This window comes from Euleptes europaea, chromosome 1, assembly GCF_029931775.1.
Source record: "Euleptes europaea isolate rEulEur1 chromosome 1, rEulEur1.hap1, whole genome shotgun sequence".
NCBI lineage: Eukaryota > Metazoa > Chordata > Lepidosauria > Squamata > Sphaerodactylidae > Euleptes > Euleptes europaea.
Window position 1 is genome coordinate 5,023,355 of NC_079312.1, and position 27,822 is coordinate 5,051,176.

Consider the following 27,822-nt stretch of genomic DNA (forward strand, 5'->3'; position numbering starts at 1 on the left):
CAGGCTGTAAGAAGCAGAAGCAGAAGCAGCTGGAGGATCATTCTAGACCTGCTGGCACTTTTCCCATCCCCCAGATGCCGTTCTCAAAGACTGACAGAAGAAATTGCAGAATTTGATGGGAAGATCAAGGTGGCGCTCACTGGAGCAGTATTAATCAGATTGAAAGGGGATGATCTCAAGCTTCACACCCTCTGAGTGCTCTGACCCCCAACATATCTCATTCCAAGAACTCATTGGAACAAGAGGCTTAAATACACCACAGTGCCAAGACATTACATCATCTTGCTCTTCATTTTGATGTTTGCTGGTTTCCAGGTTGAACTTCTGAGAAATCCCTGGAACTTTGGTAAGATGGAGAATAAATCATCATGATTTTGATAATTGCAACTGTAAGAATCTGTGACATCCTGGACTCTCTCTTTGGGTCAGTGCCCAAGGGGAAGAGATGGAGAAAACATGTTTGCACGAACTCAGAAACATGACTCCATAGTGTGGTTTGGGTCTCTGTGTTACCCAACTGGCCAACAGGTGTATAACTACCAGCGTCTGTAGCATCCCCCTTGGATGGTAAGAGCACACATATCTGTAACCACCTAGAATTAAATTAGGGATCACAACCTCTTGTATACCAAGGTCCAGAATTTGGTAGTAACACTTCACTATGGGAATGGGGAGGTTCCAAGAAATGAAGCAGGCAGAAAATTGAATTAATGTCTAAACCCCTGTTTAGAAAAATAGATCAAGAAAAGCAGGACACACTCAGAGAGCTGCAGGCTTGCACGCACACACACTCTTTATGTAATTTTAGAGATTGGTATCTGCTCTGAGCCTGGCTGGGTTGGGAATGAGGATGGGTGATAAATTGGGGAAAACAAACATGAAGGGGGCCCAAGAAAGACATGCATACCTATGCAACAGGGGGTGCTGATGGTCCAGGGTGGAAGGAGAGCAAAGAAGGAAGAAGCAGGCCAGAGACCTAACCTGGGTCAAGGTCTCCATAGGCCCTGGGTTCAAGTTACACAAGGACAGTTGCAAGGAAGTTTGGGAGAAGGGCTGCTGCTGCTTCCAAGTTCTGGGGATGGGTGGGCTATATTTACACTGTCAAAATGTTGGAAGGTGAGTGAATAGTGGGCTCAAAAGCCTGGGTTGCTTGGGAGCCAAAAAGTTTAAATTTGGGGCTCTACATAGTTTAAAATTAAAACTTTTTGGCTGCAAAGCAATCTGGGCTTTCATGTCCACTAGCTGCTCACCTTCCAACATTTTGACAACATATACTGTAAAATGCATACTGTAGGGAAGAGATTCATAGAAATATCCTGGAGAAACATTGTACTAAGTGAAGCCACAAAATATGTCTATATAAAGAAAGGTGTATTATTAAAAGAGGGGAAGGGGAAAGGTTGATGGATTCGAAAAGGGGGGTGGGAAAAGGGAACCTCCCCCAAATCACAACACACGGAAAGGCACACAGCAACATCACCACAGAGAGGTTCAACTGAAAATCAGTATTATTGAAAGAAGAAGAAGAGTTGGTTTTGAGCACATTCCCTTGTGGTCGAACTGCTGCTGGGGAGTGGAGAAGCAGGCACAGTCGACGGGCTGTCCATCGACCATGCAAATTCCTCCACCACCTTTCTTGAAGTGGGGGTGAGAAGCGACAATGCATCCATGTCAAAGCAGCTCAGCCCCACTTCCTCCCCAGACAGCCCCCCCCCTCCTCCTGCTGCTGCAGGACAGGCTCCACAACAGCAGCAACAGGAGGAACAGGAGGAGGGACGATCTGAACAGCAGCAGCAGTCCCCCGCCCAATGCCAGCATCACCTGTCGTCACCTGTGCAGGGGTGGCAGCTGCAGAGGCCCCCTCTGTAAAGTCAATCTGCCGCTGGATCCTGGAGGGCGCCCCCGCAGCTGATCTCCGCATAGGGCGTGGGTGAGCCGAAGCCCTCCCCCTCCCCTCCACCCCTCTAGTTTTCTGCTGCGCTTTCCCCCCAGGGCCCCTCTTTCCTGCACCCCTGCCACTCGTTGTTCCCCTTGGCCAAACGCTAGCTAACTAGTGCACTGTGGGAAAGGTTAACTGACTAGCTCCCTGAACCTCACCTGACCACTTTTTTTATGAACCCTCCCCCAAGATTACTAACTGTAAACAATTGGCCCAGCCCTAACCTAACCTCACCTAAATAACTGCTGATTTAAATAACTTCCACCCCTCCAAGCCCTCAGTGACCCCTACACCATGCCCAGAAGGTGACAAAGAAAAAAACCCTCCAGGATCCCTGTCCAATCTGATCTGGAGGAAAAATACAGCTGCCTGCTTGCCCCTTCCCTGAGTTCTCCTCTCGTTTTTGTAGAGGAAGGACTGCAGGTGTGAGCTTCTGGCTGAAGCACTGCTGAAATCACTGCTGAAATCACTGCTGAAATCACTGGATCCCTTGCTGGGACTGAAGAGAGCAGCTGGAAACCACTGGAGCTTTGGCAATGGGCTAGTTCCTATCCCAGCCCCATTGAAGGCATGCCAAGGTGGCTATTTTAGGGCAGCAGTTTTGCTGCTGTTCCATTGCTTCTGGTGGGCAAGTAGCGAGCTGTGACTCAAGGGAGCACAGGCTGGTGGCATGCCACCCAAAAAGAGTAGCAAGGAGCTTCAGCATGCCAAGGATTGTGGCGCTTCTCTGCTTCTCACCATAGGCCAGGCTGGGAGTCCAAGAAGGTCCTGGGAAGCATTGGCACCTGGAACCAGGAACCATTACCCCCTTCAGGCAAGTGGGCATCAGGCACAGCCCAAGGTGAGGAGGCCACCCGTGCTGGTGAATCCTCACTGTGAGGTAGGGTTGCCAACTTCCAGGTACTAGCTGGAGATCTCCTGCTATTACAACTGATGTCCAGCCAACTGAGATCAGTTCACCTGGAGAAAATGGCTGCTTTGGCAATTGGACTCTATGGTATTGAAGTCCCTCCCCTCCCCAACCCACACCCTCCTCAGGCTCCACCCCAAAACAGCCAGTGGCCAAGAGGGACCTGGCATCCATACTGTGGGTGCTTACTCAGCTTGTAGAATGGCTGGCTGAGAACATCGCTGGCTTCAAAGCAGCCAACGGGGCAGCTGGGAACTCTGAGGGGCCATCTGGTGAAGTGGACCGGGGCTGCAGGAGAAGGGTAGGCTTGTCACAATCCAGCCCTAACAGCTCAGATTCCAGCAGCTCCAGGTCCAAGAGGCAACATCAACAGTTGGGCAAGCTTGCTCGCAAGGCTGCCACTGGGAGGAAGAAGGGGAAGCACCCAATGGAGGAGTCAGACTGAGATGGAACATCAGGTGGGTCCTCATCAGGGGAAGAATCTGATGGGGCTTCTGCTCATTATTGGCTGGCCGCAGCAGGTGAACCAGGGCTCCTGGGGTGGGTATGGCAGAGAAGGGCTGAGGACAAGGTCTATGAATGTGGGGAAGGCCCCAAGGAGTTTGGGAACTGCAGGAGATGCAGCAGCCCTCGAATATGACAAGGCGTTCCCCAGAATGAGTACTGCCATTGGGACTCGATTAATAATTGTTTGTGGTCCACACTGGTTAACTCGCATGTGAAGGGCAGGCCAGATGCTAACAAACCAAGTAGATGGGGGTACCAGATTGATCCCGCAAGGAGGGTGTTCTGAGAGTACGGGCAGGGGTGGTGTAATTGGTCCTGTTGCAAGACTGTACATATTTGCAAGAATTGTTCAGGCAACCACCGTGACTCCAGCTGCACTAAGGGGAGTAGCAACCAACAGCCCTTTCGAGGGGGGCAGCACTCTAGGCTGATCCTGTATTAACCATGGGGTTGGACTAGGTGCCCTTTATGGCCCCACACAACTCCATGATTTTATGATTGTATGATTCCATGATGTATGTGAAGGAACCTTTCTTCAGCAGCAGAGCAGAGAGTTCACTTGTGAGGCAACTTTATTGCCCCTATTGCAGTTGGTATTGCCAAACTGAAAAACACTGTCCTAAGAATCAAAGTCCATCTTTTCTTTTCTTCATGAGATGTTCCCTGCTATTCAGACCAAGGCAACAAGTTTCAAGAATACAAAAAAGTGCACCTCTTAGCTAGATAAAAATAAAGATGAAGGCAAAATTAAAAATACACATTATGGACACATTTCAACAACACAGAACCATTGATACAACTATCCCAATTAGGAAAAAGTACAGAGATTCCTTTAAATGACATATTTGTTTATGTAGAAACATTAACCTCTCCAGAGATTTGTTTGCGGGAGCTGACAAAGAAAATATAGTTAAATATTTTGATAAAACAACAATATGAGAATGATAGCTAATAATAAAAGCCATTGGGGAAAAACTTGGAAAAAAACAGAGGGGCACAAATATACCATAAGATACCCTTCTGCAGCCTCAAAAAAGTGAAAATGCAGAACCAAGGGCAGGCTGGGAAACTATACTGGCCTTGGAAACAGTCATCCCAGTTGGCCCTTAAACAGTCTGCAGAATCTGATGAGAGGACCTGGTGGAGCAAAGATAGTCCATGGAGAAAAATGCATATCTGCCAGAGACACAGGAGAGCTGCGATCAAAGTATTCATGGTTAAACAGACCACACACTCAGCACAAGGATGAGTTCTCCTGCAGAAATGCAGAGCTAAGGGTAAGCCAAGGAGAAAATGATGACATAGGTCTTACACGTGGATAGTTAGACTTATATGGAGACAAACATATATTTCTCTCTTCAGTTAGACATACATGGAGTTCTCCCAATATATCCTCTTAACAACCTAGTGAAGTACCACCGGCTCGCAGTCTCCCAGCAATAAACTGTGTGATGTCAGCTGGTCTACCAAGGGACATCTGCAGGTCTCTCATGGGATCCCAGAAGATTGCAGAGGATTCTGGGGGAATGTTATAATGCATACAAGCTGGGCCCTCCACATCTCCAGCGTAGCCTGAACTGCTCCTCTGCATTGACCCTGCTGATTAAGAACTGCTGATTAAGAACTGCCCCGTTTGGGATTGTGCTAACAACCATGAATGCTCTTGAGAGCCCCAAAGGCTGGTGGTGCTGAACTCTTAACACCATTTACTCAGCAGCCTCTTCCATGTAAAATTTAAAAAGAAAGAAGAATCCAAGCTGGCCTATTTCTAAAAGAACTGGGAGAAAGCACCCACTCTGCTCTTCACTGCAAGGTATGTCCTTTTGCCCAATCACCCATCTTCTTGAGATGTTTCCTTCTTCACAAAGGGAACAGTCATAGCAGCAAATTGGCTTTCCTTCCAAGACTACTTTCACATGTCCAGGGAGGCAGCTTTTTGTGCACCTGGAAGACAGCAGCATCTAAGCGTAAAGCCTTAAGACAAGGAGCAGTATCTGGGGAAATGAGAAGTGGTTCATGTGGTAACAATATTGTTTCTATTTTTATATTTTCATGAAACATTAGGTTTAATTAATTGTTGCTTTTCTCTTCCCTGTAACTAGACACAGGGATAGCTTTTAAGATTCATAAGGATTACTTTGGTGTTTCACATAGATTACACTACAATGGATTTATAACTAGCCAAATGTATATTGGAGGTTGTACAGAAGAATGAAAGTATTGGGATTATGTCCCTTTATCAGAGGATATGGATCGTTGCTTATGGCTGGTGAAAGTTATATTAAGCATTACACACACACACAAATGGACAGAGTCCTTTGTCTTAGTGTAAAAACAACTTTACTTGCTTAAATCAGGGAAAAGGTGCACGGGAGGTTAAAACAATAAATCCTCTCTACATAACTAAGTTCCCTAAACTTGGCAGAATGCTTTCTGGCAGGTTTCTAAGCTTATACATTTGGTATTTCTAAAGAGCAGAAATACCCCATCTTCTCAAGATGAGATCCAAAAAGTAATAGCACACTGCTTTCTGTTCTACACAAAGGATATAGGAGAAAGGCAATAAAATGCAGATTTCTTGTGTACGTGACTACAAGCACATTCTCAATGAAGCTAATACTGACCAATGGCTAGTTAACACATTGCAGATTACATCATCTGATACAAATGGTCAGCTTCCTATACAATCAATATTAACCCTTGACTGACTGACATGTAACGAAGCTCGCTACCTAATCCTCAACAGAAAGAAACAGGAGATCAAAAAGCCTTGAAAGGCAAAGATGACTCCTCTAGTTTTGATAAGTTTGTAGGTTGCTTATCTCTAAGTGATGCTTTGAGGTCTCCCAGAATCACAAGTTATTTCCATCCCCTGAACTCCCACCCTCTCCAGGGTCCACCCTCAAATCTTCAGGATTTTTCCATCCAACGCTGCAAGTTGCTTCACACTGTGATTGGTGACTTTGGATCACCCATCCTCTTTCTCCAGTATCCAAGAATATAATGAAGTACTTTGATGGGGCAGTTAAACTCCCCTGCAAGGTCGCTTAACCAAGGAGGGATGACTTTCTGAAACACATTCAAAGAAACCCCAGAGTGCCACTTGATGCCGGAGATCCTCCTCTTCGTCCAAAACCTCAAAGGCCATGAAAAGAAGAAATCTCTAGATCCCACAAATACATCTCCCAATTTATATATTTCTTTGATAGTTTGTTTCTCTGTTTGTTTCGTTTTATATCCTGCCCCCACACCCCCACTAAGGCTAAGCTCAGGGCATCTCACTTCACTGCTCCATACAATAAATATAAAAGCAATAAAACATCAAAAAATCACTAATTAAAATAAGCACAATAATTTCCAGCCTCATTAACATCCCAAAAAACAATATAATAGGATTTAGCTGTGGCCATTGCTATGCTGTTAAGTGTTTGCCTTCATGATTTGGGACTAGTGTCTGTCATGATATATGTGAAGGAACTTTTCTCCAGTAGCATATCAGGGAGTTCACTAGTGAGGCAAGTTTACTAGCAGCATGGTGGTTAGAATTAAAAAATGAAAAACACTGCACTAAGATTCAAATTTCACCTTAACTTTTCATCATGAGATGGTCCTTGATGTTGAGATCAGGCCTCACTACAATAATGTAACATTTGGGGATGAAGATGCAACCCAACAGCCCAGTGCTGGAGGCCAAGATGGAGAAGACCTGCACGGCAACCATGTATTTTCCCTTTGTGCTCAGATAGGAGGGAACAAAGGACACCCAAACACTGCAGAACAACAGCATGCTGAAGGTGATCAGCTTGGCTTCGTTGAAGGCCCCAGGAAGCTTCCTGGCCAGGAAAGCCACCGTGAAAGAGAGGACAGCCAGAAAGCCCATATAGCCCAGGGCACCATAAAACATGGCCACAGACCCTTCATTACACTGCAGTGTGATCTGTTCTCGATGGGAGTGCATGTCAGACTCTGGGAACGGGTAAGCGATACCCAGCCAGATAGCACAGAAGCCAGCTTGAAAGGTGGAACACAAAATGACAATTGAGATCGCCAGCCTCTTCCCCAGCCATTTCCTCATTGTGTTTCCTGGCTTGGTGGCCATGAAGGCCACCACCACAGTGATGGTTTTGGCCAACACAGAAGAGACCGCAACGGAGAAAATGGTGCTGAAGGTGGTTTGTCGGAGAAGGCAGGTCACCATCCTTGGCTGGCCGATGAATAGAAGGGAGGACAGAAAGGAAAGCAGGAGGGAGACAAGTAGAATAAAGGTGAGGTCTCGGTTATTGGCTTTCACTATGGGAGTATCAATGTATTTAATGAAGATTCCTAAAATCAGTATTGTGGTTATGGACAACAACAGGGTCAAGAAAACAAGGACAATCCCCAAAGTCTCCCCATAAGATAGGAACTCAATATTTTTGGGAATGCACTGAGTGTGGGCCGTGTTGGGGTGATGATCTTCTGGGCACTTGGTGCAACGTTCTGCATCTGGAAAGAAGAAGAAGAAGAGTTGGTTTTTATGTGCTCACTTTCTCTGCCACTTAAGAGAGATTCAAGCCAGCTTACAATCCTTCTTAGCCCCACAACAGACACCCTGTGAGGTAGGTAGAGCTGAGAGAGAGTGACTTGCCGAAGGTCACCCAGCTGGCTTCATGTGGAGGAGTGGGGAAACAAATCCAGTTCACCAGAGTAGCCTCCACCGCTCATGTGGAGGTGTGGGGAATCAAAACCAGTTCTCCAGATCAGAGTCCACTGCTCCAAACCACTGCTCTTAATCACTACACCATGCTGGCTCTCAACGACTTCAGCATCACAAACATCCAAGTATATACACAATGATGAGGACCTCATTAGAATCCATAAACCCTATGCATCAGGTTGAGATGGTTTTCTTATTCCTACGTTTCATTCCTTGCCTCTTCTGTCCTTGGAGTCAAGGCAAAAAATTGCAAGAACCCCCTCCCAAAATCAGTCATTAACCCCAAAAAAATAAAGGCAAAAAATGTTAAAAGCAGAGATTTTAAATCAGAGGAGATTTTAAAGAACTACAGAGATTAAGAAGAGGTACAGAGATTAAGCCAAGAATGACCTACTTACAGCAGAAAAGAGCAAGAGTCCAGTAGCTCCTTAATGACTAACAAAATTTCTGTCAGGGTATGAGCTTTCATGAGCCACAGCTCCCTTCTTCAGATACTGTCAGAATTCAGCAGTCTCTCTAATCTCCCTTTGAAATTGCTTGGTAAAAGAACTGCTACTCTGGAACCAGCAACTTAATGTCCTGGAAGGTGAAAATGTCCCCCTACTGGTTTCTGAATGTTGTGATTTCTTATGTCCATTTAATCTTTGTCACAGGGGCTGGCCTGTTTGTCCAATGTAGAAGGTGGAAGGGCACTGCTGGCATGGGATTCCTCTCTAATTCACTCTTCTCTACTTAAGGATAAGTAACCTTTTAACTTCCTGCCCCAGGATGTGGTGATGGCTGCCAGCTTGGAGGGCTTTAAGATGGAAGTGGACATATTCATGGAGGAGAGGAGTATTCATGGCTATTAGTTAGAATGGATACTAGTCATGCTGCATACCTATTCTCTCTAGTATCAGAGGAGCATGCTTATTATTTTGGGGGTGGTGGAACACAGGCAGGATGGTGCTGCTGCAGTTGTCTTGTTTGTGGCTTCCTAGAGGCACCTGGTTGGCCACTGTGTGAACAGACTGCTGGACTTGATGGGCCTTGGTCTGATCCAGCAGGGCCTTTCTTATGTTCTTATGATAGATGAGGTCACCTTCTGGCTGTATCTGAAGAAGTGCGCTGTTGCTCTCGAAAGCTCATACCCTGCCAGAAATGTTGTGAGTCTTTAAGGTGCTACTGGACTTTTGCTCTTTCCTACTGCTATTGACAGACTAACATGGCTACCCATCATGATCAATGATGTATTTGTTGATTTAGACATTTTAACCTCTCAGGAGGCCTGCTTGAGGCAACTCACAAAATAAACATAGTTCCATAAAATGATTAAACACCCATGTAGGAATGATGCCTGAAAAAACAACCCATCAAGGGCACGAAACCACCTCAAACAATATTCATAAAATGAGCCTCAGCCTCAAATCAGAGCATAAAAAAATTGAAATGATGGACCGAAGTGAAGCGGTCAGTACTGCTTCAGGTAACTAGGTTTCAGTTACCCCATTAAGTAGTGATACAAGCTTTGAATTAAGAAATTCATTTTTATTGTGAACTTCAGTATAAAGAAGATGTAAAGGTAGAACATAAAAACCACATCAGTTAAAAATATATGACAGTTACACTGTAGTAAAACGTTACAAAAACCGAACAGAATATTACAAAGTTTAAGTAGATCTGTTCAGTAAAAGTTACGATAGAAATACCAAGTTCACATACCTCTGGATGTGCCATGCTGATGGGGAAAATTCTTTAGACAGACAGACAGACAGGTAGAATTGCAGCATAGTCTATGCTAAAGAACTCCCAACTACTGAACAATTTCTGAACCCTTATATACCTTTTACCATGGGAAAGCTCATCTATGGTGTTACTTTTATGACATTTTCACAAGGGTTTTCATACTTTCCCAAAACAATGTTAAACCTTCCAAAAATCCCTCATACCTTCACTGTAATCCTTTTGACCTGTTTCATACCTCACAAGGTTTCTTATATGACCAGAGGCAAGGTTTGACGATAGGGGCATAGTCAGATCTTCAATGTCAATCCCATCACTCATAGTAAGATGAGAAAGTCCAAAAGATGACAGAAGCATCTTGTAAAGGGATTCAATGCAAGTCAAACACCCCCCAGTTAGATACAAAAGGGAACCTTTTTTTCCTTTGTAAACTCATGTTGATACTTAGCGAAGGTCATTTTGGCTGCAAGCCCAGGCTTTCCTACTGCTAGTTTAACGATGGCATTATGGCATAATGTTTTTTCCATTTGCCATTTACCGACAAAAATCTAGTGTTTAATTAACCCGCCCTGGAAATTGTCGTCCTCATTGCCCAGAGACCCCAGTCCTTCTGCACCAGATAAGAGTGAAGACTTGATGGAAGCTGTGCACCAAAATCGATTAAGGAACTGAGGCAAGGGAGAGCTGCAGTCAAAGTCTCGATGGCTGTGTGTGTGCGTGTTAAGTGCCGTCAAGTCGCTTCCGACTCATGGCGACCCTATGAATGAAAGTCCTCCAAAATGTCCTATCTTTGACAGCCTTGCTCAGATGGCTAGACAGACCAAAGTCTCAGGCTGACTTTTTCAGTAGAGATAAGGAGCTGAATGTAAGCCAAGGAGAAACTCATGATGTAAGCCAAGGAGAAAATATTACACCATTCAGTTTGATGTAAGAACACAAGAATGTAGTAAACGTACATGGAGTTCTCCATTTCCTCACAGGCATAAAATCTCCCAGCTAAAACGTCTGTGACATTACCTGGTCTACCATGGGACATCTGCTTGGCTGCTATGAAATCCCTGGAGAACGCAGCAGGTTCTGTGGGAAAGCTCTAAGGCAAACAGATGGGCTCTCCAAGTCTCCAGTCAAGCCTGACTTGCCCATCAATATTGACCCTGCAAATTAAGGATCACACCGCTTGTGACTCTGCTGACAACTATGAATGCCATTGACTGCACAAATGGCTTTCAAAAGTGAAAAAGAAAGAAGGACCAATGGTTACAAATTTCTAAAACAATGGTCAGAAAATACTAAACTGATTCTTTGCTCTGTAACCCAAGGAGACGTCCATTCCTCCTATCACCCACCTTCCTGAGTGGAGATGGTTCCTGCTGCACATGGAGAACAGGCATAGCAGCAAATGGGCTCTCCTTCCAGGACCACTTTCACTTGTCCAGGGACGCAGCTTTTGGTGCACCTGGAAAAAGGCAGCGTCTAAGCATAAAGACAAGGAGCATTACTGAGGGAAACAAGAAGTGATTTGTGTGATAATAAGATGGTTTATATGTAGAGCAGTTGATTTCATCAATTGTTGCATTTCTTCTGCTGATATCAAGCCACCTTGATGACTTTAAAAAATGGCATTTTACACATGGGTAGTTAGCGTAGGGATCCCCACTGGACTGATTTGAGGCTTCATTGGGATTGTGCATGTTTCCATCCGCATTTTCTGAATTCATTTAGAAAACATGAGTGCAACGTGAGAGGAAAGCGAGTTGACTTCTGAAGGTTGGAAAATACATTCATAATCCAAACAAAGGCCCAAAGTAGTAATCTGATTGTGAGGGAAACTTCCCTGCATAAGAGGCCAAAGAAAGATTCATAAGAATTACATTGTCCATTCATAGAAAAGAGCAAGAGTCCAGTAGCACCTTAAAGATGAACAAAATTTCTGGCACGGTAGGAGCTTCTTTCCTTCATTGTTCTTTCAGCTATAGTACTGTCAGATTATTATACTATGTATGCCCTTCAAAGGAATAAAAAGAAAATAATTTATTTCCCCCACCTCATTATACCATGTGAGCAAAACCCGAGCATCAAGATCAATGGTCAACTTCATCTCTCCAGATGCTTGTCTTTCTATACTCCCAACTTTCACCATCTGGGAGGAAGCATTGGAAAACATCTTCACATTCACAATGTCTAAGTCAGTCACCAGGTCCCCATTTTCATCCAAATCCATTCGACCCACCGAAGTGTTGTAGTACTCGAAGTGTCTCAGATAAGGATGAAGCTAGAATCACAGAGAGAACTGCAGCATTTAGAATACAGGTAACTCTGATGAACTCATTCTAGCAACAATATTTTTCTCACATTTCTTTCCTATTTAATTAGATGCTCATACCACACTTTCATTGACATAGGGAACCCACCATAGCTTTCTCTCTTCCTCACGATAACCGAATCCCATTGGGCTAAGAGGGAGTGACAGGACAAATGTTTTCAGTAGACTGAGGATTCCAAATTGGTCGCCCAAATCCTACTCCAAGATGCTAATCATTACTCTTGGTTGGCTAAATCTACATCTCATAACTATCAGGGAGGTCTGAGGAAGAACTTGGATAGGGAATCTGTAAGCTTGAAACTCTTTCATCTGCTTTTTGGTTTTTGAAGAAGAAGACACAAAAGGGTAAAATTCAGACTGTTTAAAAATATCAGGAAATCCTTGTCTAGCAGGTACAATCTGAATTTCACCACTGCTTCCCATGATAACAAGGAGATGGAATCAAGACCAACCTCTAAATATAAGTTGGAAGTTGAAATTCCAGTAGGCACTTACAGATTTAGAATAAGGGACCATCTTGAACTATGTAGTGATGCTGAAAGGATATGTATTCCTCTTTCTGGGGACTTATCACCCCATTTTGTCCAGTGCTTCCCGATTATTAACTATTCCAACCTTTCATAGACTTTTCTTTTTAGCCAGACATAATGCCTTATCCCTCAATGAATAATTTGGCAGATTCTCAGATAGTCCAATTGAACAGAGAGTCTGCCCGTGTGGAAGAGCAAAACCATAGCCATGCGGATTAGCCTTGGATTCCACATGTTAACAGATCACTTCAGGATACAATGGTTCCACATTAACATACCACACCCTCATTAGCACATTATCTTGATACTTACAGGACAACGATTTGCACATTACCTTTAATACTTTGCAGGACAATGACTCAGCTCAAACCCACCCCCCTTCTGAGTATATATTACACTTCCTACACACTTGACACTGAGAGACACTGTCTTTCAGTGTTACTCCTCTGAAGATGCCTGCCACAGCTGTGGGCGAAACTTCAGGAAAGAAAATACCAAGACCACAGTTGCACAACTTACAAGAACCAATCACTCTGCAAGATTAGGAAATTATTACCCGACTCTAGTACTATTGCATCCAATCCCATTCCCTCCCTTTATTTTCATTAGCTGTTGTTTGCTTTGTGCATGTAAGTATTTTTTGCGGATATCTGAAACCTTCATTTTGTAATAAAAACACTTTTCATTTGAACTCAAGTTTTTTAAGAATTTCAAGTGCTTATCTCTGTAAAATTGGTTAAAAGATCCTGCACCCCTCCATCTCCCAAAGCTCAGTCTTCCGTGCTAATTCTCCCAACCGAAAGCGGAGACTAGCCTAATTGGAATGCTCTTAGTTCAGCTTTCATCATAGTCAGGAAAAGAATTGCATGTAGAAAGGAGAAGAGCTCCCTTCAAGTAAGAAGGATGGGTAATAAGACACTAAGAGGCAGTAAATTGGGGGGGGGTGAGTTTCTCTTGAATTCATCCTCAAGAGCAAAAAGCTAGGTCCACCATTAGTCAGACATTTAGTGTGTCTAAGATATTTGTGAAATGCTGTCTCACAACAAAGTCAGTCTGTATCCACAATAAACCTTCCAATGAAAAACTGCTGCTTATATTCTTAATTCAAGAGAAATGGATACCTGCCAAGGCTGTATTTGCTGATGTCTCATTCCGTTTCCATGCACCCTCATCGGCCGCTCCAATCTGGATGAGTATGCAGCATGTAATGCTTGTGCCACTGCCTGGACAGAGGTGAAAACATTGACGGCCCTGGGAGGCAGCTGTTCTTTAAGGACCTCCCAAGGTCTGGCCTCCAGCTTCTCCTTCTCTCTGAATATCCTGAGGCCTCTCACAGACAAAATAGGTTTTGAATACAAAGCATTAAATGCTTTCTCCGTAAACTCCTGGATAAGTGGGTCACATACCTGGCCATATTGATACATCATCCTTTTCTTTGACTGTCTCACGATGGAGAGAGATCCATGAATTGGGAGCTCAGAAAGATACCATTGACACATCAAACCCATAAGGGTGTCGAACAAACCGGTGGTGATCCAAACTATGCAAGCTTCTATTTTTGTGATATACTGATTGTTTCGCATGATTCCATCAAGAACCAATACCTGTTCAACATATCCATGGAAAACAATTGCATTCAACTGGCCCTTCCTGAGAGAAGAATAAAAGCGCAGACGGTTTTTTTCTGGCCAAGAATAGGCCATAACATCAAATTCAGGGATGCTCTGTGAGAAGGCAACACAAATGCTGCTCTTGAGCATGAGAGCTGTCAAGGTGCTCCTGAATATTTCCCCTTCTTCATTATCTGTAAAAACAAGACCAACCCATGTCCACTGGAAATACACAAGCAGTTTGACAATACCCAGGTACTGGTGTTTTTCTGTGGGGGCCATTTGGTAGAAAAAAGGAAATTGAGCTTTGTCCTTAAGAAATGCCAAAGGAGAACCATGACTGACCTAATGAAAAAAGGACATATTTTGGTTTCTTCACTGTAAACAAATGTCAATAACATGCCTCTTGCACCTTCATGATAATAAAAGGAAACCCTTGAAGGACAGGGATTATCTCAAGCCCAGAACCTGTCTGAGGCTGATCTGACACACTCTGGGATACTTTTCAGATGTGAACCAACCTCCCAGAAATTGGGAACAGGTCTGCCTTAGTGATGACCTTCTCCAGCCAGAACCCGAGGTCTGTAACCCTCACTAAGTCATCCGGCCTGTACCCCAGAAATAACATTTGAAGACTTAGGGCAGTGGTTCCCAAAGTGGGCAGTACCACCCCCTGGGGGGAGCAGTGGGATTACCTAGGGGATTGAGTTTGTGGAACTGAGCAGGTGATGGCCCAAAAGGTTTGTGAACCACTGACTTAGGGTGTTAGGTCCCCCATCTTCCCCAGCATCTAGAATGTCATAATGGCATATGAGACCAAATGTTACGTATGAGAAACATGTTGATATCCACCAATGTCTTCTTTGGAAAAAAATCCCCTCTCTGCTCTACTAAAAGCTCATGTTGATCTGTGCACAAAACGTGTTAGTAACCTCCAATGCCTTCTTCTTGGACACTGGCCCCCTCTCCAACTTCTACCTGAGGGATTTTGTAAGTGCTCAGCAAGCTTGAAATGATGATTGAGATTTCGGGTTTGAAGCCTTCCACAACAGCCAATAGATTATTCTTTCTGCCACATGTGTAGTTTGGAATGGCCTCGTGGGCAGAGGGGAGCTGGCCTAGCAAAGCTTTATAGGACATCCTGGAAAGGATAACGCTCTCATAGACATTATAGCCCAAGGTGATATTATTTGGCAAGAGCCTGGGATTCTGATTAATCTCCTGAATAGCCAATGAGAAGGAGAGGAGGTGCCAGAACATCAATGGGTACCTGCAAACAAAAAAAAGTAATATTGTCTAGTTAGGCCATTGACTTGAGCCTTTGTGATTTCTCTAATATTACTTTTTGTGACTTTGTGGCAGCCATAGAGGGGAAAGGGAAGCCAGTCTCAGCACCTGGATGATATACGGCACAGTATTGTTTTGGGTGGTAACCCAATGTTGGGGTATGTGTGGAAATCCAGAAACTTCGGTTTAGGATTGGAGTAGCTTCCATTGCTAAACAGCTTTTTGAGGGTGGTTTACCCAGGAAGTGGGAATTGTGTATTCAGGCCAGAAATCATATTGAAGGCATAAATACAGCCATTGACCCCCATTCTAGTGTCCTTATTTTGGGGTACTGGTACAAAAGCTCATTGTGAAATTTCAGCTAAAAGAAATACTTTAAAGTAGTAACTGGCAGCCGGATCTCTGTTTGCTCAAAGTAGTAACTGGCAGCCGAATCTCTGTTTGCTCAAATCCAATTACCCCAATTCCAGCAAGAGTTACTGCCCACTAAACCTACATTAGATTGATCTTTAATCCTGCTAAATCAAGAAGATCTCTGCCCATCATAATGGAAAGAGAGTTATCTCAGCCAATCTTTCAGGGACAGGTCTCACAAGTCTCTCTGTTGGTGGCTATTTGTTGGTTATTCATTTATTTTGCTGTTATTAACTACCTGACATTGGCTTTTAAAGAGCTGTGGTAGAGAGGTAGTGAGCTGACCCAAACCATCTCTTTCTTTGCAAATCTGATGGCACATTATAAGATGCATTATTTCAGAATTGCTTCGCAAAGACACTTAGCAAGATGAACTCAATACTGTCATTTGTAAAGAAGGGGAAAAAAACCGAAATTCTGCCCTATCATATAGCTATAAGAAGTTCACCAAGGACTGACTTACTTCCACTCTCTGACAAAGGGAGGCTCCCTGAAGGTTCGGATGGGAAGTGTACCATCTGGTACAGTGATCAGCCCAGCAATGACATGGTCTCCCGGTCGGAAGGTATTAACCGGTTCTATTTCATCCATTGTCACAGTCAGTGGGCATTTGGCACTTCCCACCATGCAGGCTGTTAGAAGCAGCAGCAGAAGTAGCTGGAGGATCATTCTAGGTCTCTCTCAAAGACTGACAGAAAAAGTTGTAGGGTCCGTCGGGAGGACTGAGGCTTCAGCCACTTGAGCAGTATTGCTTCAGTTTAGTCAGGTTGACAGGGGATGATCTCAAGCTTCACTCCATCAGAGTCCCCCCCCTACACACACACACATCTCATCCCCAGAACTCACTGGAACAAGAGACTTATATATACCATTTTCCAGACATGTTGCAAGGCATTACGTCATCTTCCTCTTGTTTCTGATGTTGACCTGATTGGTTTCCAAGCTGAACTTCAGAGAAATCCCTGGAGCTTTGATAAGATAAAGACAGATCACCATGATTTGGATAATTGCAAGGGAAAGGATCTGGGACATCCCCGACTCTCCCTTTGGGTTTGTGCACAAGGGGAAGAGATGGAGAAAACATGCTTGCAAGACCTCACCAACATGGCTCCATAGAGTGGCTTGGGTCATGGACGGGCCATGTGAGTTTGGCCTAACTTTCACTGAAGAATGACCTTCAAAATACATCAGGAGAGATGGCTGAATTTGTGGCCGGGCCAATGGGAGACTGGGAAAAGGCCAGGCGGTCAATGCCTTCCCATTGGGTGTCATGACATCAACACCTCGAGCATCTATCTGCTGGAGAAACTCCATTCTGCTGGTTGAAAGAGGACCCTTTTTTCACACATTTCCATACGTTGTGACAGGTTGCCACCTAGATCAACATACTATCTCACGTCAGAACTAAGCACAAACTGTTAAATTCATAATAACTCATTTTTTTTGCTACAATACACTCAATATTTTATAAACACCTACCCTCTCAGTTTCTGTTGAATTCTGTGTGTCCATAAGTTTTCTTCATAGGGTTGCCAACCTCCAGGTAATAGCTGGAGATCTCTTGTTATTACAATTGATCTCCAGCCTATATAAATCAGTTCACCTGGAAAAAATGGCTGCTTTGGCAATTGGAAAAATTGAGGAGGAATAGAGAATAAAACTGATGCCATACTGCCCTTGTACAAATCTATGGTGAGACCACACTTGGAATACTGTGTACAGTTCTGGTCACCACACCTAAAAAAGGATATTACAGAGCTTGAGAAGGTGCAGAAAAGAGCAACCAAAATGATTAGGGGACTAGAGCAACTGTCCTATGGGGAGCGGTTAGGATTCTTAGGGCTGTTTAGCTTGGAAAGAAAGTGGCTAAAGGGAGACATGATAGAGGTCTATAAAACTATGCATGTTTTGGAGAGAATGGACAGGGATATGTTTTTCTCCCTCTCCCATAATACTAGAACACAGGGTCATCTGCTAAAACTGGAGGATGAGAGATTCAAAACAGATAAAAGGAAGTCTTTTTTCACACAACGCATAGTTAAACTGTGGAACTCCCTGCCCCAGGATGTGGTGATGGCTGCCAGCTTGGAGGGCTTTAAGAGGGGAGTGGACATGTTCATGGAGGAAAGGGGTATTCATGGCTATTAGTTGTAATGAATACTTGTCATGCTGCATACCTGTTCCCTCTAGTATCAGAGGAGCATGCCTATTATTTTGGGTGCGGTGGAACACAGGCAGGATGGTGCTGCTGCAGTCGTCTTGTTTGTGGCTTCCTGGGGGCACCTGGTTGGCTGCTGTGTGAACAGACTGCTGGACTTGATGGGCCTTGGTCTGATCCAGCAGGGCCTTTCTTATGTTCTTATGACTCTATGGCACTGAAGTCCCTCTCCTCCCCAAACCCTGCCCTCCTCAGGCTCCATCCCAAGAAGCCACCAATGGCGAAGAGGGACCTGGCAAACCTATTTCTTCATGAGACAGAGGTGTCTACATTTCAGCAGAATACCAGAATGCAAGTCACTTCAGTTCATCACTTCTTCCTTAGGTTTCAGAGACAATCCCTGCCTACTTCTCTTACCAACCCTGTGGCTTCCTGTGTTTGCAATTTTCTTTTATAAGGGCTCTGTGTTACCCAAAAGGCCTACAGATGTATAACCCTTACCGGTTGGAGCATCCTCCTTGTGTGTTAAGAGCTCACTCATGAGTATTCACATAAAATTAAATTAAGGACCACCTTCCCTTGTATACTGAAAGGGAAATCTGATCGTGAGGCAGAAGTGAGGCCTAAGACATATTCATAACCCATAATGCTTTGTGTGAACCAAAGAAATGTCCATGACCATTTCTAAGTTTTTCTAGTTTGTACAATCCATCCTGGTTGGAACAAGGAGGAAAACATTTCCAAGAAACATGAGTGCTTGGCAGAAAGATCTAGATCAAGGCCCTGCCAAAGGGTCAGTTTGACATCTAAGTTCTATGCACTTTTAATCATGTCTTAGGGAAACCACAAGAGTTCATAGCAATGGAATGTGTTTATTCATTTTTATAAGAAGCTGAGCTGCTTCCCCCTGGGTGGAGAGAAAGGGAACTCTGTCCCATCTCCCCAACTATAGATGTGTATGTGTGCTGTTGTACATTAACTGTGATGTCTTTTCTGGATATGCATTGTTTCTTTATTAAAGCTGATATTTCTAGACTTCGGAGTTCTCTGAGTCCATTCTTAAATTTATGTTCGACCTGGAGACGCCCACTTCAATATTTGGTGAAGTAGGAGTCTGGACCAGGACTGAACAGATTTATCAGATGGCTCTGGAGAGGGGGGAACGTTTAAGGGAAGAGTTGGTAAGCAATTATTGTTGTTTATTTATCTGTGTTTTTCTCTTCTCCCTTTTTCTTGAGTAGATTGAAATTTGTCTGATTTCTGTTGTTTCTTTTGGGGACTTTTTTTTGGGGGGGGGAGAAGGGATTCAGAGAATCTGAATTTTGGAGAAGGGTTTTTTTTAGTTGACCTGGTGCCAAGGAGTGTGAACCTGGTAGGGGAACTGATCTTGAAACTTCAGTCCTATTTTGTTGGTCACATAAGACTGATGTTGTGGCAGGTTAACTACAGGGGTTAACGCTGTTAGTTCTATATGTTACATTAACATGTGGACAGAACTGTTGGTCAGATCCGACTAGCTGTTTGACTGAGGGGATTATGTCTGACAACAGTAACCAAAACTAACTAAGGTAACCCAGATTGGAGTGGTCCTTCTGGAAAGGGTGGCTAGCCTTGTTGTTTGAGTTGTAAAATGAAGAGAAAATGCATTCAGGGAGTGGCCCTATAAAGGTACCTGATTTTAATTTTTCAAAGGTGATAAGAATATTAAAAGATGTTTGTTGTCAATTAGAGAGTACTGTTGTTTTAAAGTAATGCGTGAAGAGCTCTGTGAAGTTGTAGATTCCTATTCCAGTACTCTGGTAATTGTGCATGAAATAATTTTGGATTAATCCTGATAATTTTGTATAGCAATTTAACTTTAAAAAAATGATAAGAATACTCTGGTGTCTGTCTGTTATGAGAAGTTCTGAGAGAGTTTGTTTCACATTCTTGCCTTGTTTATTGTTTGTGTGCTATCTGTTTGTGTCCAGACTATAATTCAGGAAAAGGGGATTAGATAAATTCTAAATACATCTTGGCCGGTGTTCCTTTGAGTTCCTTTTTAGGCTATATGATTACAGTGCTGGGGAACATAAGGGTCTGGCTGCTAAAATGTTTATTTATTTATTTTTATTTTTTAATTTTATTTAATAATAAAGAGATTACAGAGAAAAACAATAGAGAAGTTACAAAGAAAACAAACATACAGAATTGAAAGTAAAAAGGAATATCCCTTTTCCCTCCCTCGTCTTCAGTGCCCATCCCTAATTCAGGAAAAAGGGATTAGATGAATTCTAAATACATCTTGGCCGGTGTTCCTTTCAGTTTCTTTTTAGGCTATATGATTACAGTGCTTAGGGAAACACAAGAGTTCATAGCAATGGAATGTGTTTCTTCATTTGTATAAGAAATGTATATACTTCTCCCTGGGTGGAGAGAGAGGGAATTCTGTCCCGTCTCACCATCTATCGATGTGTATGTGTGCTGTTGTACGTTAACTGTGATGTCTTTTCTGGATATGCATTGCTTCTTTATTAAAGCTGTTATTTCTAGACTTCAGAGCTCTGTGAGTCCTTTCTTAAATTTATGTTTGATCTGGAGACACCCACCTCAATACCAAGTTTTAGAATTTGGTAGTAACACTTCACTATGGGAATGGAGAGGTTCCAAGAAATAAAGCTGGCGGAAGATAGAATAAAGTATTAATATCTAGAAAAAATAGACTGAGAAAAGCAGGAGGCACTCAGAGAACTGCAGGCTTGCACACACAGAGACACACACAGGGCAATTCGTAGCCCTAGAGAAGCTAACACCCGAGGGCCCCAGGAAGGACCTGGGCCAGAAGGCAGTCTGGAACCTTGTTCGAAACAGGTGGCGGGGATTATGGGAGAGACTGGGCCTCTTGGCTGGAGCTGGACCATTAATGGATGAGGTGGCTTTTAGACCTAAAGAGAGAGCAGTTCAACTGACATCGCAGTACTTCTTGGTAAGTTGGATTGTCTGTTCTGGAGATGTAAGAGGCTGGGATACCCTGATGGGGGAGTGGCCTCTGGCCCCAGGATGTTGACACTACCATAGCCAATTCATTTGCTCTTTTGAATAAGGAATTGTGATTGGTTAATTAATATGGGTAAATTTCTCACTTGTTATGATAAAGATGTATTTGTAAAATGGTCAACTGTAATTGTCATACAAATTAATAAAGTATTAATATCTAGAAAAAATACATTCAGAAATTGAATTGTTACCTAACACTGAATACCAAAGAGGCATAACATTTGAGTTAAACAACATCCAAAAGCTGCATGACAAATGCAGGTAATACAACCAAATTATTTGACAGACTAGTTATTTTTTTTCTAAAGCAAAATATTTTGAAAATTCTAATCATTGTGGGAAACAATATGGTAAAATGGCGCTCTTGGGGTGATCCTGCTGAACAGGAAAGGGCAGAGCCCTACAAACTAAACTCACATTGGGTTTGTGAGTTGAGTGAGAAGTAGCAGGCCCTCAGAAGCCATCTTGAGTGTGCATCCAGCTACAGGGTTGGCCAATGGAGGCAGTGGAGGAGGTCTAGTGGGAAAGTAGCAGATGAGGTAGATGTCTGAGCATCCTGCCCATGTGCCAGGTCTGTCATGCAAGAGCCTCCCCTTCAGATGTCCAGCTGCGGACACCAGTTGGGAATACAAAGGGGAAACTTTTAATATGATGTATGCTGTATGTAGGGCTGTTGATTCAGTTAATGTTGAACCGAAAAACAGCTGAATTTCCCTCGATTCGGCTGTTTTTCGGTTCGGACGAACCAAACTCAAAAAAGGCGGGAAACGGGGGGAGCCGAATTCGCCGACTTCAGGGGTTCGGTGAATAAATTCGGCAGATGCGGGGTCCCCCCCGTGCCTTCATGGAGCTTCCATGAAGGCACGGGGGGGGGGCTTTAAACAGATCTGCACCTCCCAGCTGGGAGGCGCAAATCTGTTCCACACACCCCGCGCACCTGTTCCATGCCCCCCCAGGAGTCCCGGGAAGGCGGGTGGGGTTCTTTAAACCCCTCTGCACTCTCTGCGCAGAGAGCACAAGAGGGCCTTGACAACCCCCCGCCCGCCTTCCCGGGATTCCTGGCTTGGAATAGATGTGCGCCTCCCAGCTGGGAGGCGCACATCTATTTAAAGGGCCCTCCGCACGTCCTCAGGGGAGTCCCCTGAAGGCCGGGAGGCGCAGGTCTGTTTAAAGGCCCCCCCACGTGTCCTCAGGGGAGAACCAAAAAAACCACATCAGAGACAGCCAGGTCCAAAAGAAGCTGGTTTTTACTTGGTCTAAATAGGATTACAGAGCATGAAGAAAAGGTGACAGCTATGGCTTTTGCTGGCTTGGGCTTGGAAATATAAACGCATGAAAACACGTAAGAGATTACAGAACACAAACAGTACTGCAGTTCACACAGCTTCAAAGTCAGACTGGTATGCATAACAATCCTTGAGCTGTTGAGTCTGAACAGAGAGCAGGAAACGAAAGCAACTGAGACACAGGCCTGACATTCTGGCCCCCTTAAGGCCCCCTCCGGCTTGGTAGGGGGACGTCTTGTCCGGGTAGGCGGTGTGAAAGGCATTGACCAGATGTGGGGTGGAGACATCCTGTGCACGCTCCCACTCATCGTAGGCAGGGGGGAAGTGCTTCCAGCGAATTAAATACTGCAGGGATCCATGCCGTATATGTGAATCTAGGATCTTTGACACTTCAAAATGCTCCTCCCCCCCACCATCACGGGTTGCTCGGGAGGTGGCTCCGGGTGCCAGTCCGAGGAGGCGACATGAGGTTTAAGGAGGCTGACATGGAAGACAGGGTGGATACGTCTCAGGGTTTTGGGGAGGGTCAGCTCCACAGTAACAGGATTGATGATCCGGGCAATGGGATAGGGTCCAATGTATTTGGCACTAAGCTTGTGGCACGGTCGAGTGGATCACAGGTTTCTTGTGGAAAGATATACGAATTCGCCAACTTGGAATTCCTTGCTGGGGGACCGATGCTTATCGGCTTGCACCTTATATTTGCGCTTGGCTCTCTCTAGGTTACTTACTAGCCAGGGCCATGTGGTGCAGAGGGTATGCGCCCAAGAGGCTACATCGGGATCCCCCTCCCCCTCAGGAACCTCCTTAGGGGAAATAGGACCGAAGTCCTGACCGTACACAGCATAGAAAGGGCTGAACCCTGTAGATTGGTGGACAGCATTATTATACGCATATTCAGCAAAAGGCAATAGTTCTACCCAGTCATCTTGGTGGTAATTAACATAACAACGTAAATAACATTCCAATATAGCATTAACACGTTCAGTTTGTCCATCCATTTGGGGATGGTAAGCACTTGAAAACCCTTGCTCCACCCCCACCAATTTGAGGAACGCCTTCCAGAATTTAGCCACAAAACTACTTCCACGGTCGCAGATTATCTTGCGCGGAAACGAATGCAACCGGAAAACATGTGACACGAAGAGGCGGGCCAACTTGGGGGCGGAGGGAATACCCGCTAAGGGAACCAAATGTACCTGTTTGGAAAATAAGTCAGCAACAACCCATAGTACAGTTTTGCCCTCGCTAAGGGGGAGATCCGTCATGAAATCCATGGCAATCACTTCCCAGGGTTTGCTGGGGATTTCCAGCGGCTGCAGCAGTCCTGGGGGTTTGCTTGACACCGTTTGACTGTGGCACAAATAGGACAGCTACGAATGAAGGAGTCCACATCAGAACGCATTCCCCCCCACCAAAACTGTCTGCGCAACAAGTGAAGGGTTTTCAGGAACCCAAAGTGTCCCGCAGTTTTAGCTCCATGGGCCAACTGCAGAACTTCTGTTCGAAGTATCTTAGGCACGTATAGTTTCAAGTCTTTGTACCAACAACCACCTTGCTCAAGTACACCTTGGGGCATGGTTTGGGCAGTGCGTTCGGCCAAGCACTGAGCCCGAAGGGAGTCCAGGAAAGAATTGGAGATGATCACCCCCCCTCCTTCCGTGGAAGAGGGTAAACCAGGAGCTGGTGGTGTTGGAGGGGGGGAGAAACTGATTGCTGCGGGGCGCCGGCTACAGGTGGTGCAAGGGGGACTGGCGAAGGAGCCTGCTGGTTAGGGCTGGACACCTTGTCGGCCACTGCGTGATTTCCCTGCTGGAGTCGGGTTTGGGACCGGGTCTGCATGGCCAGCAGGGGCAGGGCTTCCCTTTGCACCGGGGTGAACAAAGAGTCCGTTGGTTGATCACGTTTTACTGGGTATTGAGGCAACCGGGATAGGACATCTGCAAGCACATTCTGTTTCCCGGGCACATGTTTAAGAACAAAATGGAATTGGGCAAAGAAGTCCGCCCAACGCTGTTGTTTTGCGGACAATTTATGGGTCCCCGTGAGGGCAGCTAGATTTTTGTGATCAGTCCAAACTTCAAAGGGGACCCCGGATCCCTCCAGGAACTGCCTCCATAGAGTAAGGGCATGATAGACAGCTGATGCCTCCTTTTTTCAAATGGGCCAGTTTAATTGGGAATGTGCAAACTTCTTTGAGAAGTAGGCACAGGGGTGAAGGAGACCGTCCGGTCCTCTCTGGAGAAGGGCCCCCCCATGGCTACGTCGGAAGCATCGACTTATACAATAAACATTTGGTTCGGATCTGGGTGCTGCAGGACCGGTTCAGAAGTGAAAAGCCGTTTGAGGGCTACAAAGGAAGATTGGCATTGATCAGTCCACAGTATTTTGGCAGAGGGCAACGTTGCAGAAACCCCTTTATCCTTTGTTTTCAGGAGGTCAGTGATTGGCAGCGCCACTTGAGCGAAGTTGGGAATGAAACCGCGGTAGAAATTAGCAAAGCCCAGAAATTGCTGCACCTGCTTGCGGGTGGAGGGCGGAGTCCAGTCAAGTACCGATTGGACTTTAGCGGGGTCCATGCTAAGGCCACGATGAGAGATTATGTACCCCAAGAAGGTTATCTGCTCTTGGTGAAATTCGCATTTAGACAGTTTTGCATAGAGCTGGTGGTTACGCAGTCGTTGTAAAACTTCTCTGACCAGAGCAACATGTTCCTCCATGGTTTTCGAATAAATAAGAATATCATCCAAATAAACTACCACGCCGCGGTACAGCAAATCATGGAGGATTTCGTTAATGAGTTTCATGAAGACCCCCTGGGCCCCTTTCAATCCGAAAGGCATCACAAGAAATTCATACATTCCAAAACAGCTAGAGAAAGCAGTGAGGGGTTCGTCTCCCTCGCCGATACGGACGCGATAATAAGCTTCCACTAAGTCCAATTTGGAGAAAATGCGACCCTCCTGTAATTGCCCCATAATATCTGAAATCAACGGTATGGGGTAGGCGTTGGCTTGGGTAACTGCATTAAGCTTTCGGAAGTCAATGCATAAACGCAGGTCACCCTCCTTTTTCCGGACAAAGAACGCCGGGGCTGAGTTGGGAGCGTTCGATGGCCGAATGAACCCTCGAGCAAGATTTTTATCCAAAAAGTCACGTAACACAGCGCGTTCGGAAACGCTCATGGGGTAAATCTTGCTCTTAGTCAGTGTGCAATCTTTTACCACTTCAATTGCACAGTCAGTGGTACGGTGGGGGGGCAAGGCATCACATTCTTTAACAGCAAAGACATCTGCAAATCTCTGTATGCTTCGGGCAAAGGCGGTGGCGATGCGGCATCGGAGGTTAAAGCCGGAGCGGGTGGAGGCATCACCGCAACTCCCTGTCAGTGTTGTTCGCATTTGGGATTGGTAAAGGAAATAGTGTCCGTTTCCCAGTCTATATAAGGACTATGACCTTTAAGCCAATTAATCCCTAGGACAACTTTGAATCGGATGGGGGCTATGGTAAAGTCTATTTGTTCCCAATGAGAACCAATACCCATCGCTACTCCCCGTGTGCGATGATCGACTGGTCCCCCCTTAAAAGGGCTCCCATCCATCTGGGCAAATTGGACAGGAGCTGGTAAAGCCTCGGACTTGACTTTGAGGGCTGCAAACGTGGCCTCACTGATTAAAGTGCGGCTGCAGCCAGAGTCAATAAGTGCCTTGACAGGCAGTTGGGGACCCCCTTTATAGTGTTGCAACACTGCGTCCACATACACCGTATTTTCTATTTCTCTCACCATCGGTTTCTTGGGTTTTGCAGGAGAAATTGTGGGGGTCTGCAGGGATGCTCCATTCACCGCAGACTGTGACCGGTTATTTGACAGGTCAAGAGGCGAGTCCAGGTTTAGCGCTGGGGTAACCTGGAGATGATCCCCGTCTGAAGATGGAGAATTGTCCCCCACTGGGGCACTTGTAATCCGAGACCCGGAGGGGTCTGTAGAAGTAGGAAGATCGGGAGAGTCTCTGAAATGAAGTGCAGAGTGTGTGAGCCGTCCCGGCGTTGTACTGCGGGCGGCCGCGGCGCCTCCGCGTTGAGGTCGTCTCCGATTTTGTGACCGGTCAGGGGGCGAGTCCAGATTGAACGTTGGGGTATCCCAGGGAAGATCCCTGTCCGAAGAAGGAGAATTGTCCCCCATTGGGGCACTTGTAATCCGGGACCCGGAGGGGTCTGCATAAGTAGGAAGTGCAGAGGGTGTGGGCCGTCCCGGTGCTGTACTGCGGGTGGCCGCGGTGCCTCTGCGTTGAGGTCGTCCCCGAGCTCGGGGCGATGCGTTCGATCGAGGGAATTCCAGGCGTTGAGGACATGCTGAAACAAAGTGGTCCATAGCGCCGCAAACGAGACAGGCCCCCCTTTGGAATCGGGACTCGCGATCCTGAGGGGGTCATGCTGATTTCCGCAGGCAGGGAGCAGAAGCTTTGGGGGGAGGCTTCTGGCTTTCCCTCTCCTTGGGTCGCTGATGGGGTAGTATCTCTGCCGAGCTGGCAAAAGAGATCTTCAGTTTGGGTGGTCTCCATGGGACTGGAGGTAGTACGGGTGCTGGTGTAGATCCAAGGGACGGGGTCCCTGGCCTTCCTGGCGGCGGCAGAACGGGAGCTCCGGGGTTTTCTGGCGCCACAGGTACTGCTGGAGCTACTGGCAACACGGGCGCTCCGCCCAGAGGTGCCGCAGGTTGCTGCGGTTCAACCTGATTAGGTGGTCCTGGTTGTGGAGCTGGGGCCGAGCCACCCGGTACGGCTTGTATCTGCTGCAAGCCGTCGCTGTCGTGGAGCAAAAGGTGCATTTGATCCTGCAAGTGGGCCACTCGGTCTATGTGTTCCCGTTTGTGCTGTTGGAGCAAAAACATATCCTCGCCCGCATCACCTAAGCGACGGGGCTGGCTGATTCGGAGGTTTGCCGCCCAGAGAGTTTCCTCATATTGCAAGTCCTCTTTGACCCCCTTACGATCCACCAAAACTTGATCTGCTTCAAGTTTGGTGGTCAGGGCCGTGGTAACTAGTGGCAGAGCCTCCTGCTCCCATGCCGAAATAGGTCCGGCTTGATCCGGAAGATCCAGTCGCGGCTGGACCTGAACCGCTAAGGTCGCTGCGCTGACACCAGAGGCGGGGGTTGACAGCTTAGCAATCCCGGCCATTGAAGTGGTGGTCGAGGTCATTCCGTGGAAGAGCGCAACCATCCGTTTCGCCAGTGCTTTTGGCCCGGCTCCGCACACCCGGGCCAGTCGAGCATCCTCCACTAGATAATCTGACGCTTGGAGGTCGTGACGGGCGCTGGCCTCCGCGCTGCGCCCGTACAAGTCCAGTCAGGCGGCTACATTCCACGTCTGCCTGATGAACTTTGCCTAGGGCGTCCTCAAAGG

The 27,822-nt window shown here is 45.8% G+C and overlaps 1 protein-coding gene across 1 annotated transcript; it reads right to left on the bottom strand.

Moving 5' to 3' along the window:
• Positions 1 to 6,942: 6,942 nt before the first annotated feature.
• LOC130493490 (vomeronasal type-2 receptor 26-like) lies at positions 6,943 to 27,309 on the bottom strand. Its single transcript, XM_056867279.1, has 4 exons — positions 27,199 to 27,309; positions 11,912 to 12,046; positions 11,121 to 11,247; positions 6,943 to 7,841 (listed from the first exon to the last, which is right to left on the bottom strand). Exons 1-4 carry the CDS (start codon positions 27,307 to 27,309, stop codon positions 6,943 to 6,945), a joined length of 1,272 nt encoding a protein of 423 aa, XP_056723257.1.
• Between the last annotated feature and the right edge of the window lie 513 nt (positions 27,310 to 27,822).